Source organism: Eptatretus burgeri, chromosome 5 (assembly GCF_056783735.1).
Source record: "Eptatretus burgeri isolate ZD-2024b chromosome 5, Ebu_testis_v1, whole genome shotgun sequence".
Lineage (NCBI taxonomy): Eukaryota > Metazoa > Chordata > Myxini > Myxiniformes > Myxinidae > Eptatretus > Eptatretus burgeri.
This window is the reverse complement of record NC_140965.1, coordinates 69,086,076-69,109,024: the sequence shown is the minus strand read 5'-3', so window position 1 is coordinate 69,109,024 and position 22,949 is coordinate 69,086,076. Positions and strand designations below refer to the sequence as shown.

At 45.8% G+C, this 22,949-nt stretch overlaps 2 protein-coding genes across 3 annotated transcripts in view; one reads left to right on the top strand and one right to left on the bottom strand.

Annotated features, from left to right (window-relative positions):
* SELENOF (selenoprotein F) overlaps positions 1–6,647 on the bottom strand; it is a 31,929-nt gene extending 25,282 nt beyond the window's left edge. Inside the window, exon 1 of the mRNA XM_085882314.1 lies at positions 6,543–6,647. Coding sequence (XP_085738440.1) covers positions 6,543–6,644 — 102 coding nt within the window. The 5' untranslated portion in view covers positions 6,645–6,647. The remainder of the gene's footprint in view (positions 1–6,542) is intronic.
* A 13,705-nt stretch (positions 6,648–20,352) lies between these two features.
* Positions 20,353–22,949, top strand: part of HS2ST1 (heparan sulfate 2-O-sulfotransferase 1) — a 121,695-nt gene continuing 119,098 nt past the window's right edge. Inside the window, exon 1 of one of the 2 annotated variants that reach the window (XM_085882309.1) lies at positions 20,353–20,648. In XM_085882309.1, the coding sequence (XP_085738435.1) occupies positions 20,528–20,648 (121 nt within the window). In that variant the 5' untranslated portion in view covers positions 20,353–20,527. The remainder of the gene's footprint in view (positions 20,649–22,949) is intronic. The other variant, XM_085882313.1, reaches the window with a different exon arrangement.

The following is a 22,949-nucleotide window of genomic DNA, read 5'->3' as shown; positions in this document are numbered from 1 at the left end:
GGTGTGTTTTTAACCACACCACAACCTTGTCCGCACTCTACCCGCGCTACAGGGTCCGATCGCCAAATCTTCGATTTACCTAATTATTCGCACGGGTAGGTTACAGAGAGATTGTACCTCAACGGGACCGCTTGGAAACGAGCGGCTTAAGCAGCTCGCTTCCTTTTGGGATAACCGAGCGGGGTATTATCGCACAGTCCCGTTGGACCCGATCACTTTCCCGGCTATTTAAAAATCAACTATATTCCGAGTGCAAGATGGGGCAGTTCAATGAGGGAATGGACGCAACGAACAGGTTTACATTCACACAAGGACATTTATTATAATAAAGCAAGTATGCAATTAAACAAGGCAAAACAGGCATGCACCTATACAAGCAACAAAAGCACGATAAAAGAACTACGACCGTCTATACGAAATGCAATGCAAACATTTACAGCACACAAAGCACTTAACAATTTCCTACTTATGAGACGGGCCCACGGACACACGTACGCACACACACACACACACACACACACACACACACACACACACACACACACACACACACACACACACACACACACACACACACACACACACACACACACCCAAGAAATGGTGGCAGAGGCCTTTAATAACGGGCTCCAGCTCGGAGGACAGGTGAACTGAAACCCAGAGCCTATCTCGAACCTCTCCACCTCGTGTGGTCTTCAAGTTGTTCGGACCCAGGCTCCAGCGAGAGCGAGCTGGATCCAATCGCCGTGAGCTGCGATCCTTCCCGAGCTTCCGCGAATCCTCCCGCGCTTCTCAACACGTGCTGGTGAGATGAGGCGCCGATCCTTCCCGCCGATGCGTCGCTTCCCCGAGGAACCACCTCCACGAAGAGGTCGATGAGTCGCACCAAGCCGGGAACCAAAACGGAGAACAAAGAGCTCCACTCGCAGCTCGAGCCGAGCGACCAGCTTAACTTTCTTTCAAACAAAGCAGCTCGAAGCAAAAAGCTCTCCCGAGCCAAGCAGAAGCCGAAGCTCACGGAACCATCAAAGCAAAAAGCCTCCAAAAAGCCTCCCGAGCCAGGCCTCAGCCGAAGCAAAAAGATTCCGAAGGCCTCAACCCTAACCCAAGCCAAACAGGACCCAAAGGTCTGCTGAACGACTCCCCTCAACTCCCTTCTCCAACTCTGCCCCCGAACAAAAGAAAAGATCTCCTCTTATCCTTCTCCCGCCCTTTCCCCGCTCCCGGCGTGACTCATGACTCATGCCCTCATGCTCCATCCCCCTCTCAGCCACGGGTGGGAGGGAGTTGTTGACATCATGAGTCACGGGACGGCAGGGGTCTTCTTCCTCTTCGCAGAAGAGGGGGGAAGGACGTCTCCATTGTTCGTTCCCCAACTATTAAATCGATCCGCAGCACATCTAATCGATTTGTGAACATTTAAACAATGAAAGGTGAGCTATCTCGGGAACAAGCACTTATCGACATAGCTGACTAAAGGAACCTGTATGTTGTGTGCAATCGAATTCCAAATTCGTAACTATATATATATATATATATATATATATATATATATATATATATATATATATATATATATATATATATATATATATATATATATATATATATATATATATATATATATATATATAATCACTTGGGTCGACCGAGGCTTCACTCACTCATGACTGGCTTCATGGATCTGAACCGTGTTTTTCATTTTATAATACAGTATAGCTTGATCACTGTGGTCTCATGAGACTGCAACACAAAAGTATATTAGATTAATAACAATAGACTCATTAGAAAACTCAACACAATTATATTACAGATTGCAGCAGCTGTCAACAACAAGGAAGAGTGTGATATTGTTGTGGGCCGGGGACCGGTGGCGAGAACGACCACTAGGTGAGGGAGGCTACGTCGTCTCCACCAGATTCCCCGGAATTGTAGGCCGTCGCTCTCGGATAACTCCATAAGCTGGTGGGTTGCTGAACCGACCGTGGACGCCAATATCTCAACTGCGTAGCGTAGGGTCATTTTGTCTAGAACCAATTTACCCAGTCGCATGGGAAGGTATTTTGAGTGGGGGTGCATTGGTGCTGTCTACTTTAGCGATGGTGTTAGAGTCGTCATGAACCCCAACCCCGTAGCAAGATCTCCATGTTTGTGATCACTAAAAACTAACAAACACATTTTTTAAACTTATATTTTCTTCCCCAAAGCAAAATTATTTATTATATCGTTTTAATATCTATATTTAATATGAATAAAATGACTTTTTTTGCAGGAAGGAGGTGCTGTGCTCCTGCCCACAGCTAGGGGGTGCTGCAGCGCCCTCAGCACCCCCCTTCCCGCGCGCCTGAATTTACTGAATTAACTACGCGATTTCGACTACTGGGGAAACCACGCCCGCGGCACGTCTTGCTCGAACCGGGTCACTCTACCGACTGCGGTAGAGTTCCAACTACCGACTACCAACTCCGGTTCGGGTGCAGTCGAGTGGAACTGCCAAAGCCATGCCGGCTAGGATGAACCGATTATCGCGTATAATAACCCGCCTTCAACTCAGATCTGAACCATGCTGGACCAATGAAGGAAAAGACGAAAACGAACTGGGAACATTTCTAATAATAATTTATTTACAACTAGTGCGGGCCCGTAGGTGCGTGCCCGTACGTGCAGCTTCGTTCCTCCACTCTCGTAAACGCCGACTGGATTGGGGCATTGTTTCAATTAGATCGGACCAACCGTATCATAAATGGCCATAACTTGGGAAACATCTGGGAAACATACTCAGGTCCCCAGCGTCAATTGTGACGTCATATCAAACAAAGAATAAGAAGACTTGTGATGCCCCCTCTCTTTTGTCCCCCATAGTCTCGCCCCTCCTCTCCCCCCCTCCCATCCCCCTCTCTCGCTCCCTCCTCTCTCCCCTCTCTTGAATGACGTGAGAGGTGACGTGACGCCCCCTCTCTCTCTCTCTCACCTCCTCTCTCTCACCTCCCCTCTCGCCCCCTTCTCTCTCCCCCTCTCTTGACTTACGATGCCCCCTCTCTCTCATCCCCCCTCTCTCCCTCCACTCTCTCGACCCCTCTCTTACTCCCCTCTCTCGCCCCCTCTCTCCCCTCCTCTCTCTGTAAATGTATTCACAAATATCTACCAAGCACAACAATTAATTCAAACCTTGGGAAAAAAAAAACAGCTTTCAAACCTTGGGAAACACTTGGGAAACAGCTGAAACGGATGAAGAACGATATCAAACCTTGAAAAGGCACATACTCAGGTCCCCAGCGTCGATTGTGACATCATACCAAACGAAGAAGAAGAATTGTGACGTCAATCGTGCAAAATAAATAAATGAATAAACATTAATGGTGACATCATTTGTGACATCACAGCACCGTGTCTTGTCATTGGTTGACAGATAAATTGCCGTAACTTGGGAACCGCTCGTCCAATTAATATCAAACCTTGAAAAGGCACATACTCAGGTCCCCAGCGTCAATTGTGACATCATACCAAACGAAGAAGAATAATTGTACTGTCAATCGTGCAAAAATAAATAAATATTAATTAATTGTGACGTCATAACACCGTGTCTTGTCATTGGTTGACAGATAAATGGCCGTAACTTGGGAACCGCTCGTCCGATTAATATCAAACCTTGAAAAGGCACATCCACGGGTCCCCGGCAATATTACTGGCAAGTTTCAATCAGATTGGACCAGCGGTCGTCGAGAAACGGCGGTCGCAGAGACACACACACACACACACACACACACACACACACACACACACACACACACACACACACACACACACACACACACACACACACACACACACACACACACACACATACACACACACACACACACACACACACACACTATAGATTATAGCTGGAATTATAGATTTACAATAAAGAAGACACAGAGCAGACTTACGCGGGAATAAACAGGCAAGAATTTACAATGTTCAAAAACACATACAGTTTGTACTTACAAGACGGGCCCACACACTCAGATGATAAGAAACTCAGATGTTTTATTGGACCCCCGCAGCCAGGGAGAGAGACAAGCTGGGGTCGCGGTTCGGCGGGGTACCTGCACATTGGATGGATGGGGTGCTCCGTGGTGCGGCACCTGTTAATGGTCGTGCGGCTCAATCCACGGCCGCACGTGTGGAGACCGTGTCTGTGAAGGAGCATGGGTCAAGTAGAGCGGAGTCCAAGGCGGGGATCAGGGCCCAACGCTGTCCGCTCTCAGGGTTGCTTCACGAACTCCAAGCCTTTCACTGCAAGCACTGTATGAACTCCACGACTCTCTCATGGCAACGCTCCTTGCAACCAGCACTTCTTGCAACCCTCCGAACTCCAGCGCAACCCAACAACCACGACGACGAACAATCCCCCAAGAACTCTCGTCACAGAACGCCTCTCCACCGAATTCCTCGCTGATGACGTTTTCGGTAATTTTATGGACCTCCCTCAGCGGGGAGGGGCCTTGGTGAAACTGACGTCACTGTTCGCCCTGATTGGACGGGGCTTCCATGGGTCCGCCCTTTCTGGGCGGGATTTCGGCCATACCGGGAAGCCCGACAACTCCACCCGTGCGGACTCGCCCAAAAAGGTACTTCACAAAGATTTTGCCTCGAAACACGAGGCTCCAGAGACGCAGGTGGACGCAGTGGATCATGATGACGCAGTGGATCGTGATGGGGGATGGGATGGTTGTTAGATGGTCGTTGGAGGGTTCGTTGGATGTAAAGATTTAATAACCTACCTAAAAGGACATCGCAACGCACACCTTTGATTCTCCCACACATACTTAACAGAATAACTGACTCTTGGGACATCTGCATGTTTGAATGCTTATGGTTTCCAGATCCGTAACAATATATAGAGGAAATATTGTAGACACGTGGCGGTCGGGTGGGATCGGAGAAGTAGGTGCTTGGTGTGTGTGTGTGTGTGTGTGTGTGTGTGTGTGTGTGTGTGTGTGTGTGTGTGTGTGTGTGTGTGTGTGTGTGTGTGTGTGTGTCTGCGCATCATTGGTTGGCTCCATATGCAGGTTTCGGAAGGTGGAATGGAGTCCTCTCAGGGCTCGAAGTATCCACCTCAGTTTCAGGAAGGGATCATGATTTATGAACCAGGCTGTAAAGTTTTCTTTTTTCCACCTCTGTTATGTATTCACCCCTGTTTCTGTCCGTCTATCTGTTTGTGAAGAGGATACCTCAAAAAAGTTATGGATGGATTTGGACAAAACTTCGTGGACATGTTGGGTTTGTGACAATGACGAATTGATTCGATTTTGGTGAAGATTCAGATCTGGACAAGGGAATTCTTATAAAATAAAGAAGCGATTCTTCACCATTGAGATATGGAGCCAAAAAACGATAGAGCATGGTATCTCAAAAGGTTGTGGGAAGGATGACGACAAACCTTGGTGGATGAGTTGGGTACATGAGACCAAGGCGATTTGATTTTGGTTCAGGTCCGAACACAGATCCGACCTATTAGTGTGACACAAAACGGAAACTGTCCAGCCTGGTGGAGGTATGCGCTCCACAAAGTGCTGTTCTACTTCTCAAAGTTGGGTTCCGAGGGCTCTTTTCAGGATTGTCACCGAGTCCCGGACAGCTTCTAATTGTAGTAATGTTCCCACGGATGGTTCTTAAGATCCCCGTAAAGTTCTTTTTTATCATTCCCGTTGCTCCAATCATCACTGGTACAATTTCGGCACTCTTCAGGTCAGGTTAGATTTTATAGGACAGGAGGGCAAAGCCCTATGTGGTCCGATCAATGTTTAACCTCACTCTGTCCACATTACTCTTGACAGCGTCAACTGATGACGCTTGGACATCTCCAGATCTTTTGTCAGCTTGCAAGATTATTTTTGTCTGTCTTCATTTTTCAGATCTTGATATTTGGTCATTTCCTTGATTTTTGTGTTTCAGCCAAATCGCTGGGGACTGAAACCTGTATTATCAATGCCATCTTCTTTCTTTTTTTTTTGTACCGAAGTACGTACTATATCCGGTCACAATGCTTCGGTCGGTGTGTGTTGTTGGTTGCTATCTCCATAAGTGGGTTTCAGAAGGTGTAATGGAGTCCTCCCCGGTCTTAAAGTGTCCACCTGCGTATGGATGTGTGTCGTTGGTTGTCATCTCTATATGCGGGCCATACGTGTGTGTGTGTGTGTGTGTGTGTGTGTGTGTGTGTGTGTGTGTGTGTGTGTGTGTGTGTGTGTGTGTGTGTGTGTGTGTGTGTGTGTGTGTGTGTGTGTGTGTGAGTGTGAGAAATAATTTCATTCACTATGATGTGCATCGAAATTTACACACATTTTGATAATTACATTCAGGAAGAACAATTGACAGTAAGGAAACAGGAACGCCACCCACACCCCCCCCCCCCAAGGTGATGACGTATCATTCAGTCTGAATATATATAAAATGGAAAGAACAATGTTTGTGATTAAAAGTGTTTATCCTTCCAACATGTGTGTGCATCGAGGGGTAAACGCGAGAGAACACGCGGTGTGAAAGACGACACTCACCAAGCACAAGGCGAGGAACGAACCAGCCCCGAGCAAACGCGCCATGATGGCAGCGGAACTTATGACTGTGTGACGAGCTTTTCTTGTTTCCGTCACCGCCATCTCCTGTTGGTTGGTTGTTGGTTATGGCAAGGAAGTCTATTATCCTCACTATTAATGTAATACGTTACGAGCCAAAATGTTTGAACAAAAAGGTGGAAGACAAGCTTTAATGGGCAAAACATCAATTCATACCTCCATTCAATAATCGTCATTCATTTTTGTTTCCTCTCTCCATAAGAGCGAGGTTCATGAAAACAACAAATCAGAGCCTACGTCAGTTTAATAAAGCATGACTACATCTGCTTTTTTGTATAGGACCGGAGGAGTCGTGTACAGTCAGTCAAACATAGTCATGCACCAGACTCTGCGGTGCACCTACACACTCCACAAACTTGGGAGTGTGTTCCACAACCAATCAGCTTGTAGAGTGCTTGCCAAGTGGCTTAAGCACTCGAGCAAGCTCCCACCAAAACGGTTGATAAGGAACGGCTGGCTTGGCAAGCGATAGCAAGCTGATTGGTAATGGAACTCCGTCTAAGTCACACCAAAGACTCCAACAGTGAGTGGTACATGTGCTTTCTCCTTGCTTTGATAAAGATAGAGCACGGACGAACAACCATAAGTTCGTAAAAACAGCCTTGGTTTTTATGGGCCGAATAGTCTCCCAGGTGTCGAAGTTCGTTGTAAGAATGCAAGGTCAAATATGTATATAAACGTATATGTAAAAGGTGGCTTCACTGGCGGGTCAATAAAGTGGGGAGAGAGACGGAGAGAGGCAGGTGTAAGGTGAGAGAAGGAAGGGGAGGCAGAGAGGATGAAGGAGGGGAAGTTAAGGGGGAGGTGGGGAGAGCGACACCTCATCAAAAACGCACACACACACTGAGAGAGCGATAGAGGAGTGGGACGAGAGAGTGACAGAGGTGTGCTGTATTTTATGAGGGGAGAGCGAGGAGGGGACAGAGGGAGAGAAAAGGGTGGGGAAGAGGAGGAAAAAAAAAAACAAAAAAATAGGGGTGTAGGTGGGGTGAGCAAAGAAAATGATGTGACGCTTAATGACCGAACATAAAAGAAATAAAATTAAATTAAAATAAAAACGTGTCAGAACAGCTCTACACACAATGACACAACAGAGTTTATAATGTAATCTGCTGGCACATCTGTAAAAACTTTGATATTCCAGTTCCAGAAAATTTGTGGAAAAATGAACCAAAAGTAATCACTGAAAACATTGAATAAAAAAAAAATCAAAGGCAATCACTGAAAACATTGACGTACCACCCACATTAATACCAGTGATTTTGGACTAACGACACAGAAATCTAGAAAGTGACCAAAAACCAAGACCTCAAGCATGAAGTGAAAAGATCCTGGAAGCTGAAGAATACCAAAGTTGTACCAATGATGATGAAGAACGTCATGGGAATGATGAAGAACCTCACAGCGATATTAAAAACCATCCCTGGGAATATCACTACAAACAAAATACAGTTGGAAGCTTTCCTGGCTCAGTAACGATCGTGAAGAGAGGCCTCGGCACAAAACTTTGAAAACAGAAAACTTCACAGCTTGGTCCGTGAAAAGTGACCCCTTACCGAAATGAAGGTGGATACTTTGAGCCTGCCCTGGGAGAACTCCATTCCACATTCTGAAACTCATATATGCAGATACCAATCAACGACACACACACACACACACACACACACGCACGCACACACACACACACACACACACACACACACACACACACACACACACACACACACACACACACACACACACACACACACACACACACACACACACACACACACACACACACACACACACACACACACACACACACACACACACACAGTTCTGTAAGGTAATCACTGAAAACATTGAAGAAAAAAAAAAATCAAAGGCAATCACTGAAAACATTGACGTACCACTCACATTAATACCAGTGATTTTGGACTAACGACACAGAAATCTAGAAAGTGACCAAATACCAAGATCTCAAGCATGAAGTGAAAACATCCTGAAAGCTGAAGAATACCAAAGTTGTACCAGTGATGATGAACAACCTCACGGGAATGATGACGAAGAACCTCACAGAGATGTTAAAAACCATCCCTGGAAATATCACTACAAACGAACTCCAGTTGGAAGCTGTCCTGGGCTCAGTAACGATCCAGGAGAGAGGCCTCGGCACAAAACTCTGAGAACAGAAAACTTAAGCTTGGTCCATGGATCATGACCCCTTCCCGAAATGAAGGTGGATACTTTGAGCCCACCCTGGGAGGACTCCATTCCACATTCTGAAACCCGCATATCTAGATACCAATCGACAAAACACACACACACACACACACACACACACACACACACACACACACACACACACACACACACACACACACACACACACTTCTGTTATGGTAATCACTGAAAACATTGAAAAAACAAAAAAAATCAAAGGCAATCAGTGAAAACATTGACGTATCACTCACGGTAATACCAGTGATTTTGGACTAAACGATACAGAAATCTAGAAAGTGACCAAATATCAAGATCTCAAGCATCAAGTGAAAAGATCCTGGAAGTTGAAGAATGCCAAAGTTGTGCCAGTGATGATGAAGAACCTCACAGAGATGTTAAAACCATCCCTGGAAATAGCACTACAAACGAACTCCAGTTGGAAGCTGTCCTGGGCTCAGTAACGATCCAGGAGAGAGGCCTCGGCACAAAACTCTGAGAACAGAAAACTTAAGCTTGGTCCATGGATCATGACCCCTTACCGAAATGAAGGTGGATACTTTGAGCCCACCCTGGGAGGACTTCATTCCACATTCTGAAACCCGCATATCTAGATACCAATCGACAAAAAACACACACACACACACACACACACACACACACACACACACACACACACACTTCTGTTATGGTAATCACTGAAAACATTGAAAAAACAAAAAAAATCAAAGGCAATCAGTGAAAACATTGACGTATCACTCACGGTAATACCAGTGATTTTGGACTAAACGATACAGAAATCTAGAAAGTGACCAAATATCAAGATCTCAAGCATCAAGTGAAAAGATCCTGGAAGTTGAAGAATGCCAAAGTTGTGCCAGTGATGATGAAGAACCTCACAGAGATGTTAAAAACCATCCCTGGAAATAGCACTACAAACGAACTCCAGTTGGAAGCCGTCCTGGGCTCAGTAACGATCCAGGAGAGAGGCCTCGGCACAAAACTTTGAGAACAGAAAACTTAAGCTTGGTCCATGGATCATGACCCCTTACCAAAATGAAGGTGGATACTTTGAGTACACCCTGAAACCTGCATATCGAGATACCAATCAACAACACACACACACACACACACACACACACACACACACACACACACACACACACACACACACACACACACACACACACACACACACACACACACACACACACACACACACACACTTCTCTGTTTCACCTCCTGAAACCCACCCACATGTGGAGATAGCAGGCAACAGCAGCAACTTGCACGGACACATGTACACATGCTTCCATTATGGTAATACAGTTTATATACGTACACCCACATAAAATACATGGAAACGATATACACAAAGATTTACCTTTAAACGGGGTTCTTTGAAAAAGGAATTCAAGTGGGAAATTAACAAAATTCAACTGAAAAATATATCAAGGCACAGAACACAAAATAACAATGTCTGCTCTCTGCCTTCACAACCAGATCACGGGAAACACCTGGTCGGATGGACCATCTTGTTAGCTCGCCTGTTCGAAGAACAGAGAGCTATAGCGATACCCCCGGCGTGAGCGTCAGCGTGAGCGTCAAAATGTTAAAGAGCAGGTTGCAGGTCACCAAACATGTTCTGAAAATTTATCAATCTGATTATATGTGCATTAAATAGTTCAATGCAAACTATGGTGGTTGCCTACCTATTGGGAATATTAATGACATTTAACTCCAAAGTTGTTATTTCTCGAGGCCGTTGAAAAAAAAACAGCCACGTGCCCATATATGGATGGTGACGTCACGTTCTCCAAAAGAAAGCGGCGCTCACTTGCTCATTGAAGAAGTGTCCAGTTCAGCGGGCCGTTCTTTCGCTTATTTTGAGCTTACAACTGTCTATATTATCCTTTTTTATTTTGAATTATTGTAGAACAAAGTTATTTGGATATTTGTACATCGTGCCTCGTACGTGTGTCGTCATGTTTTGCAAAAATGGCTGGAAAACGGGTAATCGCTCCCACCGATTCCCGAAGGAATCAAACATTCGCCGGCAGTGGATAAGATTTGTACAAACCAAAACGGGCGAATTTTCCCCCAAAGAAAACGGGTAAAGAGGACCCTTTGGATAGACTTGTCATTTGTGGTGACCATTTCACAGCCGAGGATTACGAAGGCAACGTAATGAGTGAGCTCGCTTTCAAAACAAGCATGACGCTGTGCCCACCATTCAGCCTTCTCCTCCTCAGCTGGCTCCTGCTTCATCTTCTCACACTGTGTCACCTCGCAAGGATTGAGGCATTGTGTTTATCTATAAATGCGCATAAGAAATCGAGAAATTATTAGAATAGAGCAAGTCATCACTATCCGGAAGTCCATACATTGTAACCTGTAATGGGGAATGCGGCTGAGAATCTCTTCCCCATCGGCCACGCCATCATCACTTTCGCTGGGGTCAAGTTCAGCTGTCAGAAAGAATTCAACACTAAGGGTCCATTATATTTGGGTCGATTATTGATTCATTCTATTTCTGACTCTTGAGTGACTAGAGGGTTGGTGGTGGTGGTCGTATGGCAGCTTAGCTGCTGCGGTGGCTATCATTTCTTGAAGCGCGACTGTGTCGCTGATGCAGTGCCCCTCTACCAGTACACACACTGGAACTGGTACTCATTTCGTCGACCTCGGAAGGATGACAGGCTGAGTCAACCCCCTGGTGTATTAATTCAGCGGCCGACAGGGCTTGAACTCAGGACCCGAGGATCCCAAGCCACCACCCTAACCACTGAGCCAACACCATGCTACTAGAGGGTTAAAAAAATTATTATATCAAGTCACAGACGAATCAAACTTTATCTACAAAAATGAAAATCTACAAACCAATCTGTCTGGTGGAGTCTGTCAGTGTGAACTGCTGGACAGTCAGTCCTGCCACTTGTACACAAAATAGGCCATTTTCTGGCACTTGCAAGTGGCTCAAATTTATATGGCTCAGGGCCAGAAACTCCATAGTATAAATTTGCATCATCCTCGGCAATATCGGAATGAACACACTCAATTTCATCGCCGCTGAAATCACTCTCTGATTCGCATCTCGCCATTGTTTACACGCTGTTTCCGAATGTTCACGAAGTTTTCGGAGAACGTGACGTCATAGCATCTTCGGTAACTTCCGGTCTGTTTTTCGATCACCAAGAAAAGTTTTGACTTAAAAGTTAATTTTATCATATTTTGAGTTTCAAATGTAAGAAAATAAATACCCCACGTTTATTAATGTGCTTACAACCTTCGAATCACGTGAAGTTATCAGCGACCCAAAACCTGCTCTTTACAGTTTTTGGTGCAAGTTATTTAGAAGCTTGCCATTCATTTAATATGTGTACTAGGATGCTGATATTTGGCATGGAGGTTCCTTTGGGGTATATTATTGATGTAATGAAGGTGAAATAAAAAATAATTTCAAATGATTTAAATTTTTGACCTGTTTTGAACTTAACTTTTTTGTAGCACATCAACGTTAAAGTTTTTGGTGCAAGTTATTTAGAAGCTTGCCATTCATTAATATGTGTACTAGGAAGCTGATATTTGGCAAGGAGGTTCCTTTGGGGTACATTATTGATGTAGTGAAGTTGAAATTAACAAATGATTTAAAAAATTTAGCTCGCCTGTTCGAAGAACAGAGAGCTATAGCGATATCCCAGGCGTGAGCGTGGAAATGTTAAAGTTTTTGGTGCAAGTTATTTCCTTTCTCATGTTTTTATCTACCACACTATTTATTACTGATTACAATACACAAATACATATATTGCTTTAAAATTATTTGGATCAGACTTCACTGCAATGCTTTATAAAAAATATTATTAGACTAGTCTTTTAACCAGAGTTGGTGTCAAAGCCACCCAATGCTCGCCTGTTTATACATTTATCGTTTTTAAAAAAACTCGTCTAATAATTAATATATTTTTTTATAAAGCATTGCAGTGAAGTCTGATCCAAATAATTTTAAAGCAACATATGTATTTGTATATTGTAATCAGTAACAAGAGCGCAAGTGAGCACAATATACGCCTGGACAAGAAGGTATATACAGAATTGTGCAACGACATGGAAAACAGCATCCTGGTTGCCATGGCAACCACTTTAGATGACGACCTTTTTGTCACGACACACCGTCTCCACAGTCTGTACCTATGTACCAAATATGAAACGTGAAAGTTGAAAACTTTGGGAGGTAGAGTGCGGACAGGGACGGGACGGATGGTATCATATAATACGCCCCGATATATGTATATGTATATATATATATATATATATATATATATATATATATATATATATATATATATATATATATATATATATATATATATATATATATATATATATATATATATATATATATATATATATATATATATATATATATATATATATATATATATATATATATATATATATATATATATATATATATATATATATATATATATATATCGGTCGTATAAAAAATAGTGTGGTGGATAAAAACATGAGAAAGGAAAAAATAACTTGCATCAAAAACTTTAACATTTTCACGCTCACGCTGATGCTGACGCTCACTCACGCCGGGAGTATCGCTACAGCTCTCTGTTCTTCGAACAGGCGAGCGAAAAACGATAAATGTATAAACAGGCGAGCATCGGGAGGCTTTGACACCAACTCTCTGGTTATATATGTCTCGATATCGAAGTGAGCGGTGGATTATATGAGGAGATCGCACAAAGGTTAAACAAAGCGATATCCTGTAAAAAGAAAATTGCACTTCCCGAGACACCGACCGCACGGCACCGCAAGGCCCAACACAGGCGGAAACGTACGGCTGTTTAAACGATGTTCTCCTGAGAGCACGGATACTTTTAACTAAATGAACCAAGCAGCTTGGAGAGCGCTCGCCAAGTGACTTAAGCACTCAAATGAAACGGTTGTGAAGAAACGGCGATAATTTCGCACGCGATTAGCAATACACGTTAAACACACACCTTCTGGAGAAGCCCGAAATGTCAAGCTGTGAACGCTGACGTCTCCGGATGTTTATAATCATTGCAAATGTACCCAGCGATTCGGAGTTATGAACAGGCATTCAATAATATGAGTGAGGAAAGTGAAAACAACAACTTTATCGTTAAGAAACCGTTGCGGCCTGTTCCAAGTCAAGGTATGGTTGAGCAGGCCAAAAAACATGGCGGCTTCAGACCCCTGTGAGGTTACCCAGGAAACGCCTTAAGACCCCAGATAGCGAGATGGCCGAGGATCGCCTGATGAAGGATATAATTAAATAAAGCCGTTAATTATCTTCAAAAGGGGTGTTTTAATTAACCCAAACACCCAATTTTCACTCTGCACTTCCTTGGAGTTTTCTTAATTTGCATACAAAAATTCAGGCTGCTCGGTTTTATAGTGTTGGAGTTGTGAAAGAGACACACACTGACTGACACAGACACACACACTGACTGGCACACACTGACACACACACCCTTTTATCGATCTATAATTACAGCAATCTCTGTGTCTGTGTCTGTTGGGTAGTCGATCGAGTCCAGAAAAAAAAAAATCTCAAAAAAATGTTTTTTGAGATTTTTTTTTTCTACCCTTATTGGCTGCTCTGAGATCACCCTTATTCTGGACATTTCCATCTGTCTGTCTGTCCGCTAAACTTTGGTCAAGCCTAGGGGCTAAACCACTAAACCGATCGCAATGAAATTTGGAAGGAAGGACCAATATTTCTGCGAATCGTGTGCTTTCGAATATGGGACCCCAGCCCCTAGCAACGACCCTTCAAAGTGGTCAAAATATCGAAAAAAAAGAAAAAATCAAAAAAAATAAATCGAAAAATCGAAGCTTAGAGTTCTGTGCGCAATCTATCAAGCTCCCTTCATGCCAATTTGCAGCCCTAACAAAAAATATTTGTAGGACATAGGTTTTGGGCGAGTACATGTCGAACATTTCAGAAATGGTTAATTGCGAATATCTCCAAGAGAAAGAGTCTGATTTTGATGAAACTTGGGTGAAATGTGTACAATGTGGCTAGCATGTACACAAAAATTAATGGTAGCTATGCACACCTCCGTTGCTTAGCAACAGCTAAAATACTTTATCGTACATCGTACACTTATTGTGGACGGTACAAAAAAATCAGTACCTCCGAAACTGGACCTCCGAGGGACCTGTTGTTTTTGTGCCCAAGGAGAATGTCTTACAGCATCATATAAAAAAAAATAAAATCTTTAGCGAATAGATAAATGGAATTACCAGGGCTGCCATTTGTTAGAGTCTCTTTGGAAACATGCCTGAAATTTCACGGTTTCTGGGCGCAAACTAAGAGGGCTGTCAGGTCAGGTCAGGTATGGGAGCATGTGCCAGAACAGCGCGTCGCTGCGTCCACTTTCCGCCGGTACTCCAGGGGCCTCCGTCTGGCCATCCCCCAGGCAGATGCCAGGCCCATCACCATCTCCTTGAGATGGTCAATCTGCTGCAACCACGAGGCACGTGGTCGGCCCACTGGCCTCCTCCACTCACGAGACTCCCTCGCTGAGAGAATCTGGTGAGCAGGATCAGCGTCAGGAAAACGAGCCACATGTCCATACAGCCACAACTGATGCTCACGGACTATGCATGTGACAAATCTCATCTGAGTCTCTCTCAGCAACCGCTCGTTGGACACAAAATCCGACCAGCGATAGCCAAGGATTCTCCGAAGAGACCTGGTACCAAAGGAATTAAGTCTCCGTCTCAGATCCTTGGTCAGAGTCCAAGTCTCGCATCCATAGAGCAAGACTGGAAGCACCAAGGACCTGAAGACTCGGACTTTCGTCCTCCCGCACAGGTACCGGCAGCGCCACACCCCATGATCCAGTGAATCTATGACTCCCCAGGCCCGACCCAGACGTCTATTGACCTCTGACTCACAGCCAGCAGACATGAATATCACTGCCAAGGTAAGTGAATCTCTCCACGACCTCAACATCCTCACCAGAAACAGGCACAGACAGGACAGCAGCATCCAAGATGTCACCAAAGGCCTGGATCTTAGTTTTGACCCAAGAAACCCGTAATCCCAGCGGCTCCGACTCCTCATTCAGCACCTCGAGGGCCCCCAAAAGGATGTCTAAAGTCTCCGCAAAGATGACTGCATCATCTGCAAAATCAAGGTCCGAATCACAATCATTGAAATCCCCCAAGACTAGAAGTGTATCTCGTCTGGGGCACTGATCAACCACAGACTCGAGCGTGGCGTAGAATGCATCCTTCATGGTGAGATCACTTGCCTCAGTCGGAGCATAAACAGAGACCAGGGAAATGACACCTAAGGAGTGACGAATCCTTAATCTCATAATACGCTCGTTGACCGGTGTTACCTCAATTATCATTGGGGTCAGCTTATTGGACACAACTACAGCAACTCCTTGGGTATGGTAACCATTAGAGCGACCAGACCAATAGTAGGTGTAACCACCCACCATTATCTCACCGCAATCCGGTCTCCGAACCTCAGAGAGAGCTGCAATCCCGATGTCCAAACATTTGAGCTCAGATGATAACAGAGACAGGTGATCATCCTCTCTTAGGCATAGGACATTCCAGGCATCCACCCGAAGGGACCGCCTCAGGTTAACCCAAGGAGACCGCCGTCTGGTGGACGACACCTCAGCACCACTCCGACACACTCTCCCGCAATCTGACCCAGGGATGTTGCCCCGTGGTTTCCCTCCTATCATCAAAGATTGGGGGTCCCGAAGGCTTTGCCCCAATCCCGTCATCCGGTGAGCTGCCCTGCGAAGGGAAGCTGCACAGGAGGTACTCCCACAGAGTTGGTTTTCAGATTTTTTTGCGTTTTTGTGTTTTGCGGAATGAAGGGTTTTACGGTGGCCAGAGTGCAAATCCTGCCACCAACCTCCTAAAAAAAAGTAACCCAACTGCAGGAGGACGTCCGCAGACACAGTTGGGCACTTGATATGGATGGCCGTTGGCTCACAAGGAGCTCCTCCGCCCAGCCAAATTTTTTATGATTTTTCAAAAATTTCAAAGTCCCGTTGCTTGGCAACGGTGGTGTCCATAGCAACGGTTCTCATTTGCACACAACTAGGTCATGGTATGAACCTACCAACCAAGTTTCATTGAAATCGTAATTGTATTAACGGAGCACTGGACCGAACAGAGGGACAGACAGACAAACATATCAACGGAAATACTGATAATAACAATCCGGTAGGCGACATGGCTGCTCGCTCTAGATGGAAAGCTGGCCGACGCGACTAGCCAATATTCATGTACATGCTATCCATCAATTTAGCACAATAAATATGATTATCACAGCCCTCTTAGTTTGCGCCCAGAAACCCGCCTTGTGAAATTTCAGGCATGTTTCCAAAGAGACTCTAACATATGGCAGCCCCACTTTAAAGGACTGTTGATTTGCCGTTGCTAGGGCCCGGGGTCCCATATTCGAAAGCACACGATTCCTAGAAATATTGGTCCTACCTCCCAAATTTCATTGGAATCGGTTGAGTGGTTTAGCCCCGAGGCTTGACCAAAGTTTCGCGGACAGACAGACAGATGGAAATGTCCATAATAAAGGTGCTCTAAGAGCAGCCAATAATAGTGGGGCAACTTAGCTAAATATAGCATAACAATTGTGCATTTTGTGAGGAAAGCACCAAATTTGGCACACTTGTAGCCTATCATATTATGAACAGATTTGGATATTGGGCCATCTCAAAATTTTTGATGGCAGTGGAAAATGGCTGCCACAGCCATCAGCGGCTGAATTTGAGATGGCCCAATATCCAAATCTGTTCATAATATTGTTGCGAATTCGCACCCGCCGGCGTGCGATCGGCCACGTGACTCGAATCGCGGCACGTCGCCCACCGGACGGACAATTCTGTTGTGACCCTCTCGGACTAACGCCGGGAGCTAGTCACGGGTGGGCCTTTCGGCCTCACCACGATCGTGCCAATCGGCCACCCGCGTGGGATAGGGTTGTTCGCCAAACTCGACCTACCTAAGTACCCACGCGGATGGTAGACCGGGCGATCGCACCTCGCCGCAGGTCGACTCCGAACTCGGGCCGCTTAAGTGATCTGTTCCGTACTATCGGGATGACCGAGCGGTGTTATCGTCGGCCTCGACGGTTCCGATTAATTATCGGGCATATTAAGCCCACAACGAACCCATTACGTGAAGCAAGATGGAGATTCAATTAAAGAAAAGACGAAGCGAAACGGGAAAACAGTTCAACATAATGCACATTTATTCCGCGGCACACGGAGAGCACACATATACAGCCAAACAGAATGCACATATATCAAATGCAACAAAAGAAACAATGACGCAGAGATACTACCGACTAAGACTGACACACGGCAACACTTAACAGTTTTACTTCACCAGACTGGTGCCACACACACACACGTTTACACAGAGCCCAAAAGAAATTGGAAGTGCGACTTCCCTGATCGCGTCGAGTCCTCCTTTTGCGACCGCAACTCCGAGCCCCTGCGGCGTGCTCCGCGAGCTCGTGCCGCGTGTCACTCGTGTGGTCCGCTCGACTGTACGGACGGGGTTTCGGGGAAACGGACGGGGTTTGTTCGGCGCTGTTTTCCACGCTCGCGCACGGGTCAAAGAAGCAAGGCAGGAACCACAAGCTCACGACTCGAGCCAGAAGACGACCATGAAGACCAACCACTCACTCCAACTCTCGATCAACCCCTCTCGACCAACGACCCTTGACCAACCACCCCAACAACAACCCAAGGTCCGTCCTGTCCGCCTTTTGTTGCGCGGGGCTCCGCCCTTCGCTCCGCCCCGTTTTCGGCCCCGCCTCCCTTCGAGCTTCTTGGAGAAGCCTCTCGAAGGGGGGCGTGACCTCTCGCTTTCCCTCCACCCCGTGCCGTGCGGGGGCCGGGGGAGCCAGTCTTGGCTCAGAGCCAGGGAATTATTCCCCCAAAAAGAGGCCCCCACCTTTTCTCACCTTTGACCCCTGCATCGCCCCTCCTCCACACCGAGCGCAGAGAATCTCTACGGGAAAAACAGGCGGGAAAACCCCCGAGCATAGTTGTTGGTTTTTGTTTGTTCCCGGAGATCGTAACTGCACAGGGCCGACTAAATGGCGAGTGGCGAAGATGTGGTAGCGTTGATGGTGGAAGTGGCGTGGTTGTAGTGTGGCTGACGCTGTGGTGGGGATGGCGTGGTTGTTGAGATGCTGTTTGTTTGAAATAAAAGATAGAACAGAAAAAAATGGCTAACTCAAAGCGTCACAGCCAGGATGGATCACATAAATTCCCTCTATACAACGGGTTTGGGCTAACTACACATATACTTACAGAGATATCTCACCTACGGGACCTGAATGGTGGTTTGCGAATTTCCACAACCGTAACAATATGTTAGGCGACTAGCGTGCCAAATTTGGTGCTTTCCTCACAAAATGCACAATTGTTATGCTAACTTGCCCCACTATAAGAGCAGCCAATTATTATCGAGTTATTAATTCCTTATTTTTTTCTTTCTCATCTGGGCAATATCTCATGCACCTTTTGAGCTGGGAAGCTGATATTTGGACGTGATGATGAACAAGTGATTTGGCTATAAATGGTATTTTTGATTTATTGATTTTCCAAAAGTTAGATTCACATTAAACAGTGGTGGTTTAGCTACGTTATTTGGCTTACGATTTTCACCTGTACACGTGCCACAGTGCAAGTGGTTTACGGTCCCCTGCCCTCAGATCGGGGGATTATTAGCTACGAAACAAAAAATATGATTCTTCTCAATTGAGATCAAAAAGTTGTAGACGGGCTATGACAGAACTTGGTGGACAGACAAGTTGGACGTGCGACAAGGACGAATTGATTCGATTTTGCTTCAGGTCCGAATCCAGATCCGGCCTATCAGTGGGATACAAAACCTAAACCGTTCATCCTGACGGAGGAAAGCTCTCGACCGAGTGCCGTTTCGCTTTCACATTCGTTTTCTCCGGAACCGCTTGAGCGATTTACACGGAATTTTCAGCATCGGCCCACTGAAGGAGAATTTTTTTGACCGAGTTACGTGATGATTGTATGGAAAATGCGGCCGGTGGTCTGAAAAGGTATGTTTTCTGTCGGCGTGGTCGCACGGACTCCGGAGCGTTTCACGTCTCAGGAACAAACGGAAAATCATTCTGGGTGAAGAGAGCTCGCTGTGACGTCACGGCCCAATGCTTGCCAAAGGGTTTATTATATACCTATTACGTACGCACGGAAGGGGGCACGGAATTATGCTTTGAAACAACCAATCGAACGTTTTTGTGAGTTCGCGGACCTGCAAAGAAAAAAAGGAAAAAATTACCTCAGAAAACATATTTGAGGAATAAATCGTTCCGGAAACGTTTGGAACACCCTGATGGTCCGTGAATGCGGAGTAAGTAAGCGCGGGTGCAGTTTGTGAGGGACATGAACGGAAGGCTGAGTGAGAGGAAATCGCTCGATCGAGTGACAGAATGAATTAAACGAACGAACGAAAGAAAGAGGTGCGGTGTGGCGCCGCTGGGGGCGCTGCACCTCCCCGCATGGCACAAGACCCTCTCCGCTCGTCGCCTCAGCGCGTCCGTCCCACTTGGTCGGTGCAGTTCGCCGGCGCCGCGTCCGGCCGGGGGCTGCAGGAGGCCGGCGCTGCGGGCCCCCCGCATGGCGGTGGTCAGGACGATGCCCGGGAAGGTTCAGATGGCCGCGGCCGCCGCTTTCTCCCTGGCGCTACTGTACCTCGGCAGCCAAGTGCAGCGCTTGGAGGAGAGCAAGAGCAAGCTGGGTGAGGCGTCCGAAGGTCCAGCCGCGCTCGCGTCCCCACTTCGGGCTCTTCCTTCTCTTCCTTCTCTTCGGGCTCTTCCTCCTTTCATCGTTTTCCTCTTCTGAACGTCTGTTCCGCTCTTTCGATTGTAACGTGCGGCCCCTGATCGAAGCTCTTCCCGTCCTGTAGCCGCGTCGCTGGTTCGTACAGTCTGTACGTGTCTGAGCCTTTCCTTCTTCTGTTCGTCCGTGTTCGCAGGGAAGCGAGTTGTTCGCGCTCTGTCGATGTACAGTTTTACCTCTTCGTTATGTTGTGTATGAAATGGTTTACCTTTCGTGTGAATGTCCAAGTTATTTACAGTGTTTACACTCTGTGTGCGTGCGTATGTCTGCTGTCTGTGTGCGCACATGTATGTCTGCATACGGTACACATGTACCCGGTGTACATCTCGATATGGGACACACGTGCAATTGTATATCTCTATATTGGACACACGTACTAGTGTATATATCTATCAGGTATGCACCACACACACCAGTGTATATCTATACTGTATTCGGGTAGCACGTATGTATGTGTGCATGCATAATAAGAGTACACTTGCCTTTTGAAAGGAGTTGGCCACTGTGTGCCGGTGCTGTCAACTTTTCAGGTTCCCGCTCTAACACCCCACTCTGCGATGGAGCGATGACCTCCCCAGCTTTGGTTCTCAGCCACGGAAATCGCCTCGACAGAATGAACGCTCTTGTCTCCATAGTGCACTCACGGGTCATGCACGGCAGTCATTGTTCAGGGTTTGTACCTCGAGTCATGAAACCCACACACGTGACTCTCTAACGCATCCGTGTAACTCGATGTAGCATGTGCCTGGCCGGCTCGGATCATCGAGCCGATCTTTTACAGTTTGGAGCAGCCGTGCCGACTGCAGGCGACTTTGCAGGCACGGTGTGAACTTGCTTGTGGAGATGAAGTATGAGATACTCGGATGTTGTGTGATGGGATTAGGTTCTCTTTCTCTTTCTCTTTCTCTTTCTCTTTCTCTTTCTCTTTCTCTTTCTCTTTCTCTTTCCTAAAGGTTTTGAAGAAGTGTCCCAAACCAGATAAATAACACCGCTGACATGTCACCATAATGTTCTTACCTGGTGATCACGGTGTTTGCATTCCACATACTATCGCCTTAACATGCCTCGTTGGTCCGGAGACGTACACAAAGCTTCTGACGCATATTAGCTCTTCTGCTCCGCCGAAGTGTTAATGCTTCAAACGTCAGCTTCTCCTTGCTTCCCACGGCAGTCAGCATACCTCGAGCAACGTCCTGTTGCTTTCATCCATTCTTGAGTACGTGGACAAAGCTGTCCGTTTGATGTTGTCCGAAGCAATGTTTGTCGGACGGCCTGGATGTCTTCCCTTGCTGCAGCGTCCAGCGCTGGCATTCGGTGTGCCATTTGATAATAATCTGACAAGCATCGTACAATATGTTGGGATCTTCCGCATGAGATAGTTGTCTGAACACCGAGCCATGTGGACCTGCGCTGCCGTGCCTTTCATGGAATTCTTTCCACCAACGCCCGGCAGTGGTGATCGTACAATGGAGTTCGTCCATGCCAACCGTGCGAGTTTTGTGCAGTGTAACTGCACAATGCTTGCACAACTGTGTTCGTTTTACACCGTTTTGAGCCAAGATTGTAATTGCACGATAAGAGACGGTGTGGTGGGATGGCGGGTTATTATTTTATTTTATTTTTAAGTGTGTACATTTCCATGTTTCCCTCACTATCTGTTCTCTCCCCCCCCCTCCCCCCTTCTGGGCCATAAACAAATCAGTATACCACTCCTCCCCTCATTCCCCCTACCTCCCTGCCCCAAATAACCTAACCACTCTGCATCCTTCAACCCCTCTCCCCCTCTCCTTACCTCTGATGTTGTCCCATGTGTTCTGGAATCCTCCTGGGTTTAATTTCCTTCTCTGTGTCTTCTTGTGATTCAAAAGCCAATCTGTGTGCATCAATTTAAAAAAATATTATTATTATTACTACTTCTTTATTATTTATTTATTTATGAACTGTTTTATGATCCTGTTAAAAACACATTTACAGTGGGATTCTTGAGGCTCCTATTGAATGCAATCATTCTCCATGTCTTGGGTTATTGGGTATGGCATAGAACGTTCTGTACTAGCGTGCTCAAAATTGTCTCCTGTTTTAATTGACACTGATTAATAAAAGTGTAGCTTGTTTTAGTGTCGTTCTTTTCAGTCCTTTATTATTTCTTGAGTGGAAAAGGATTTTATATATATATATATATATATATTTTATAGCAAAT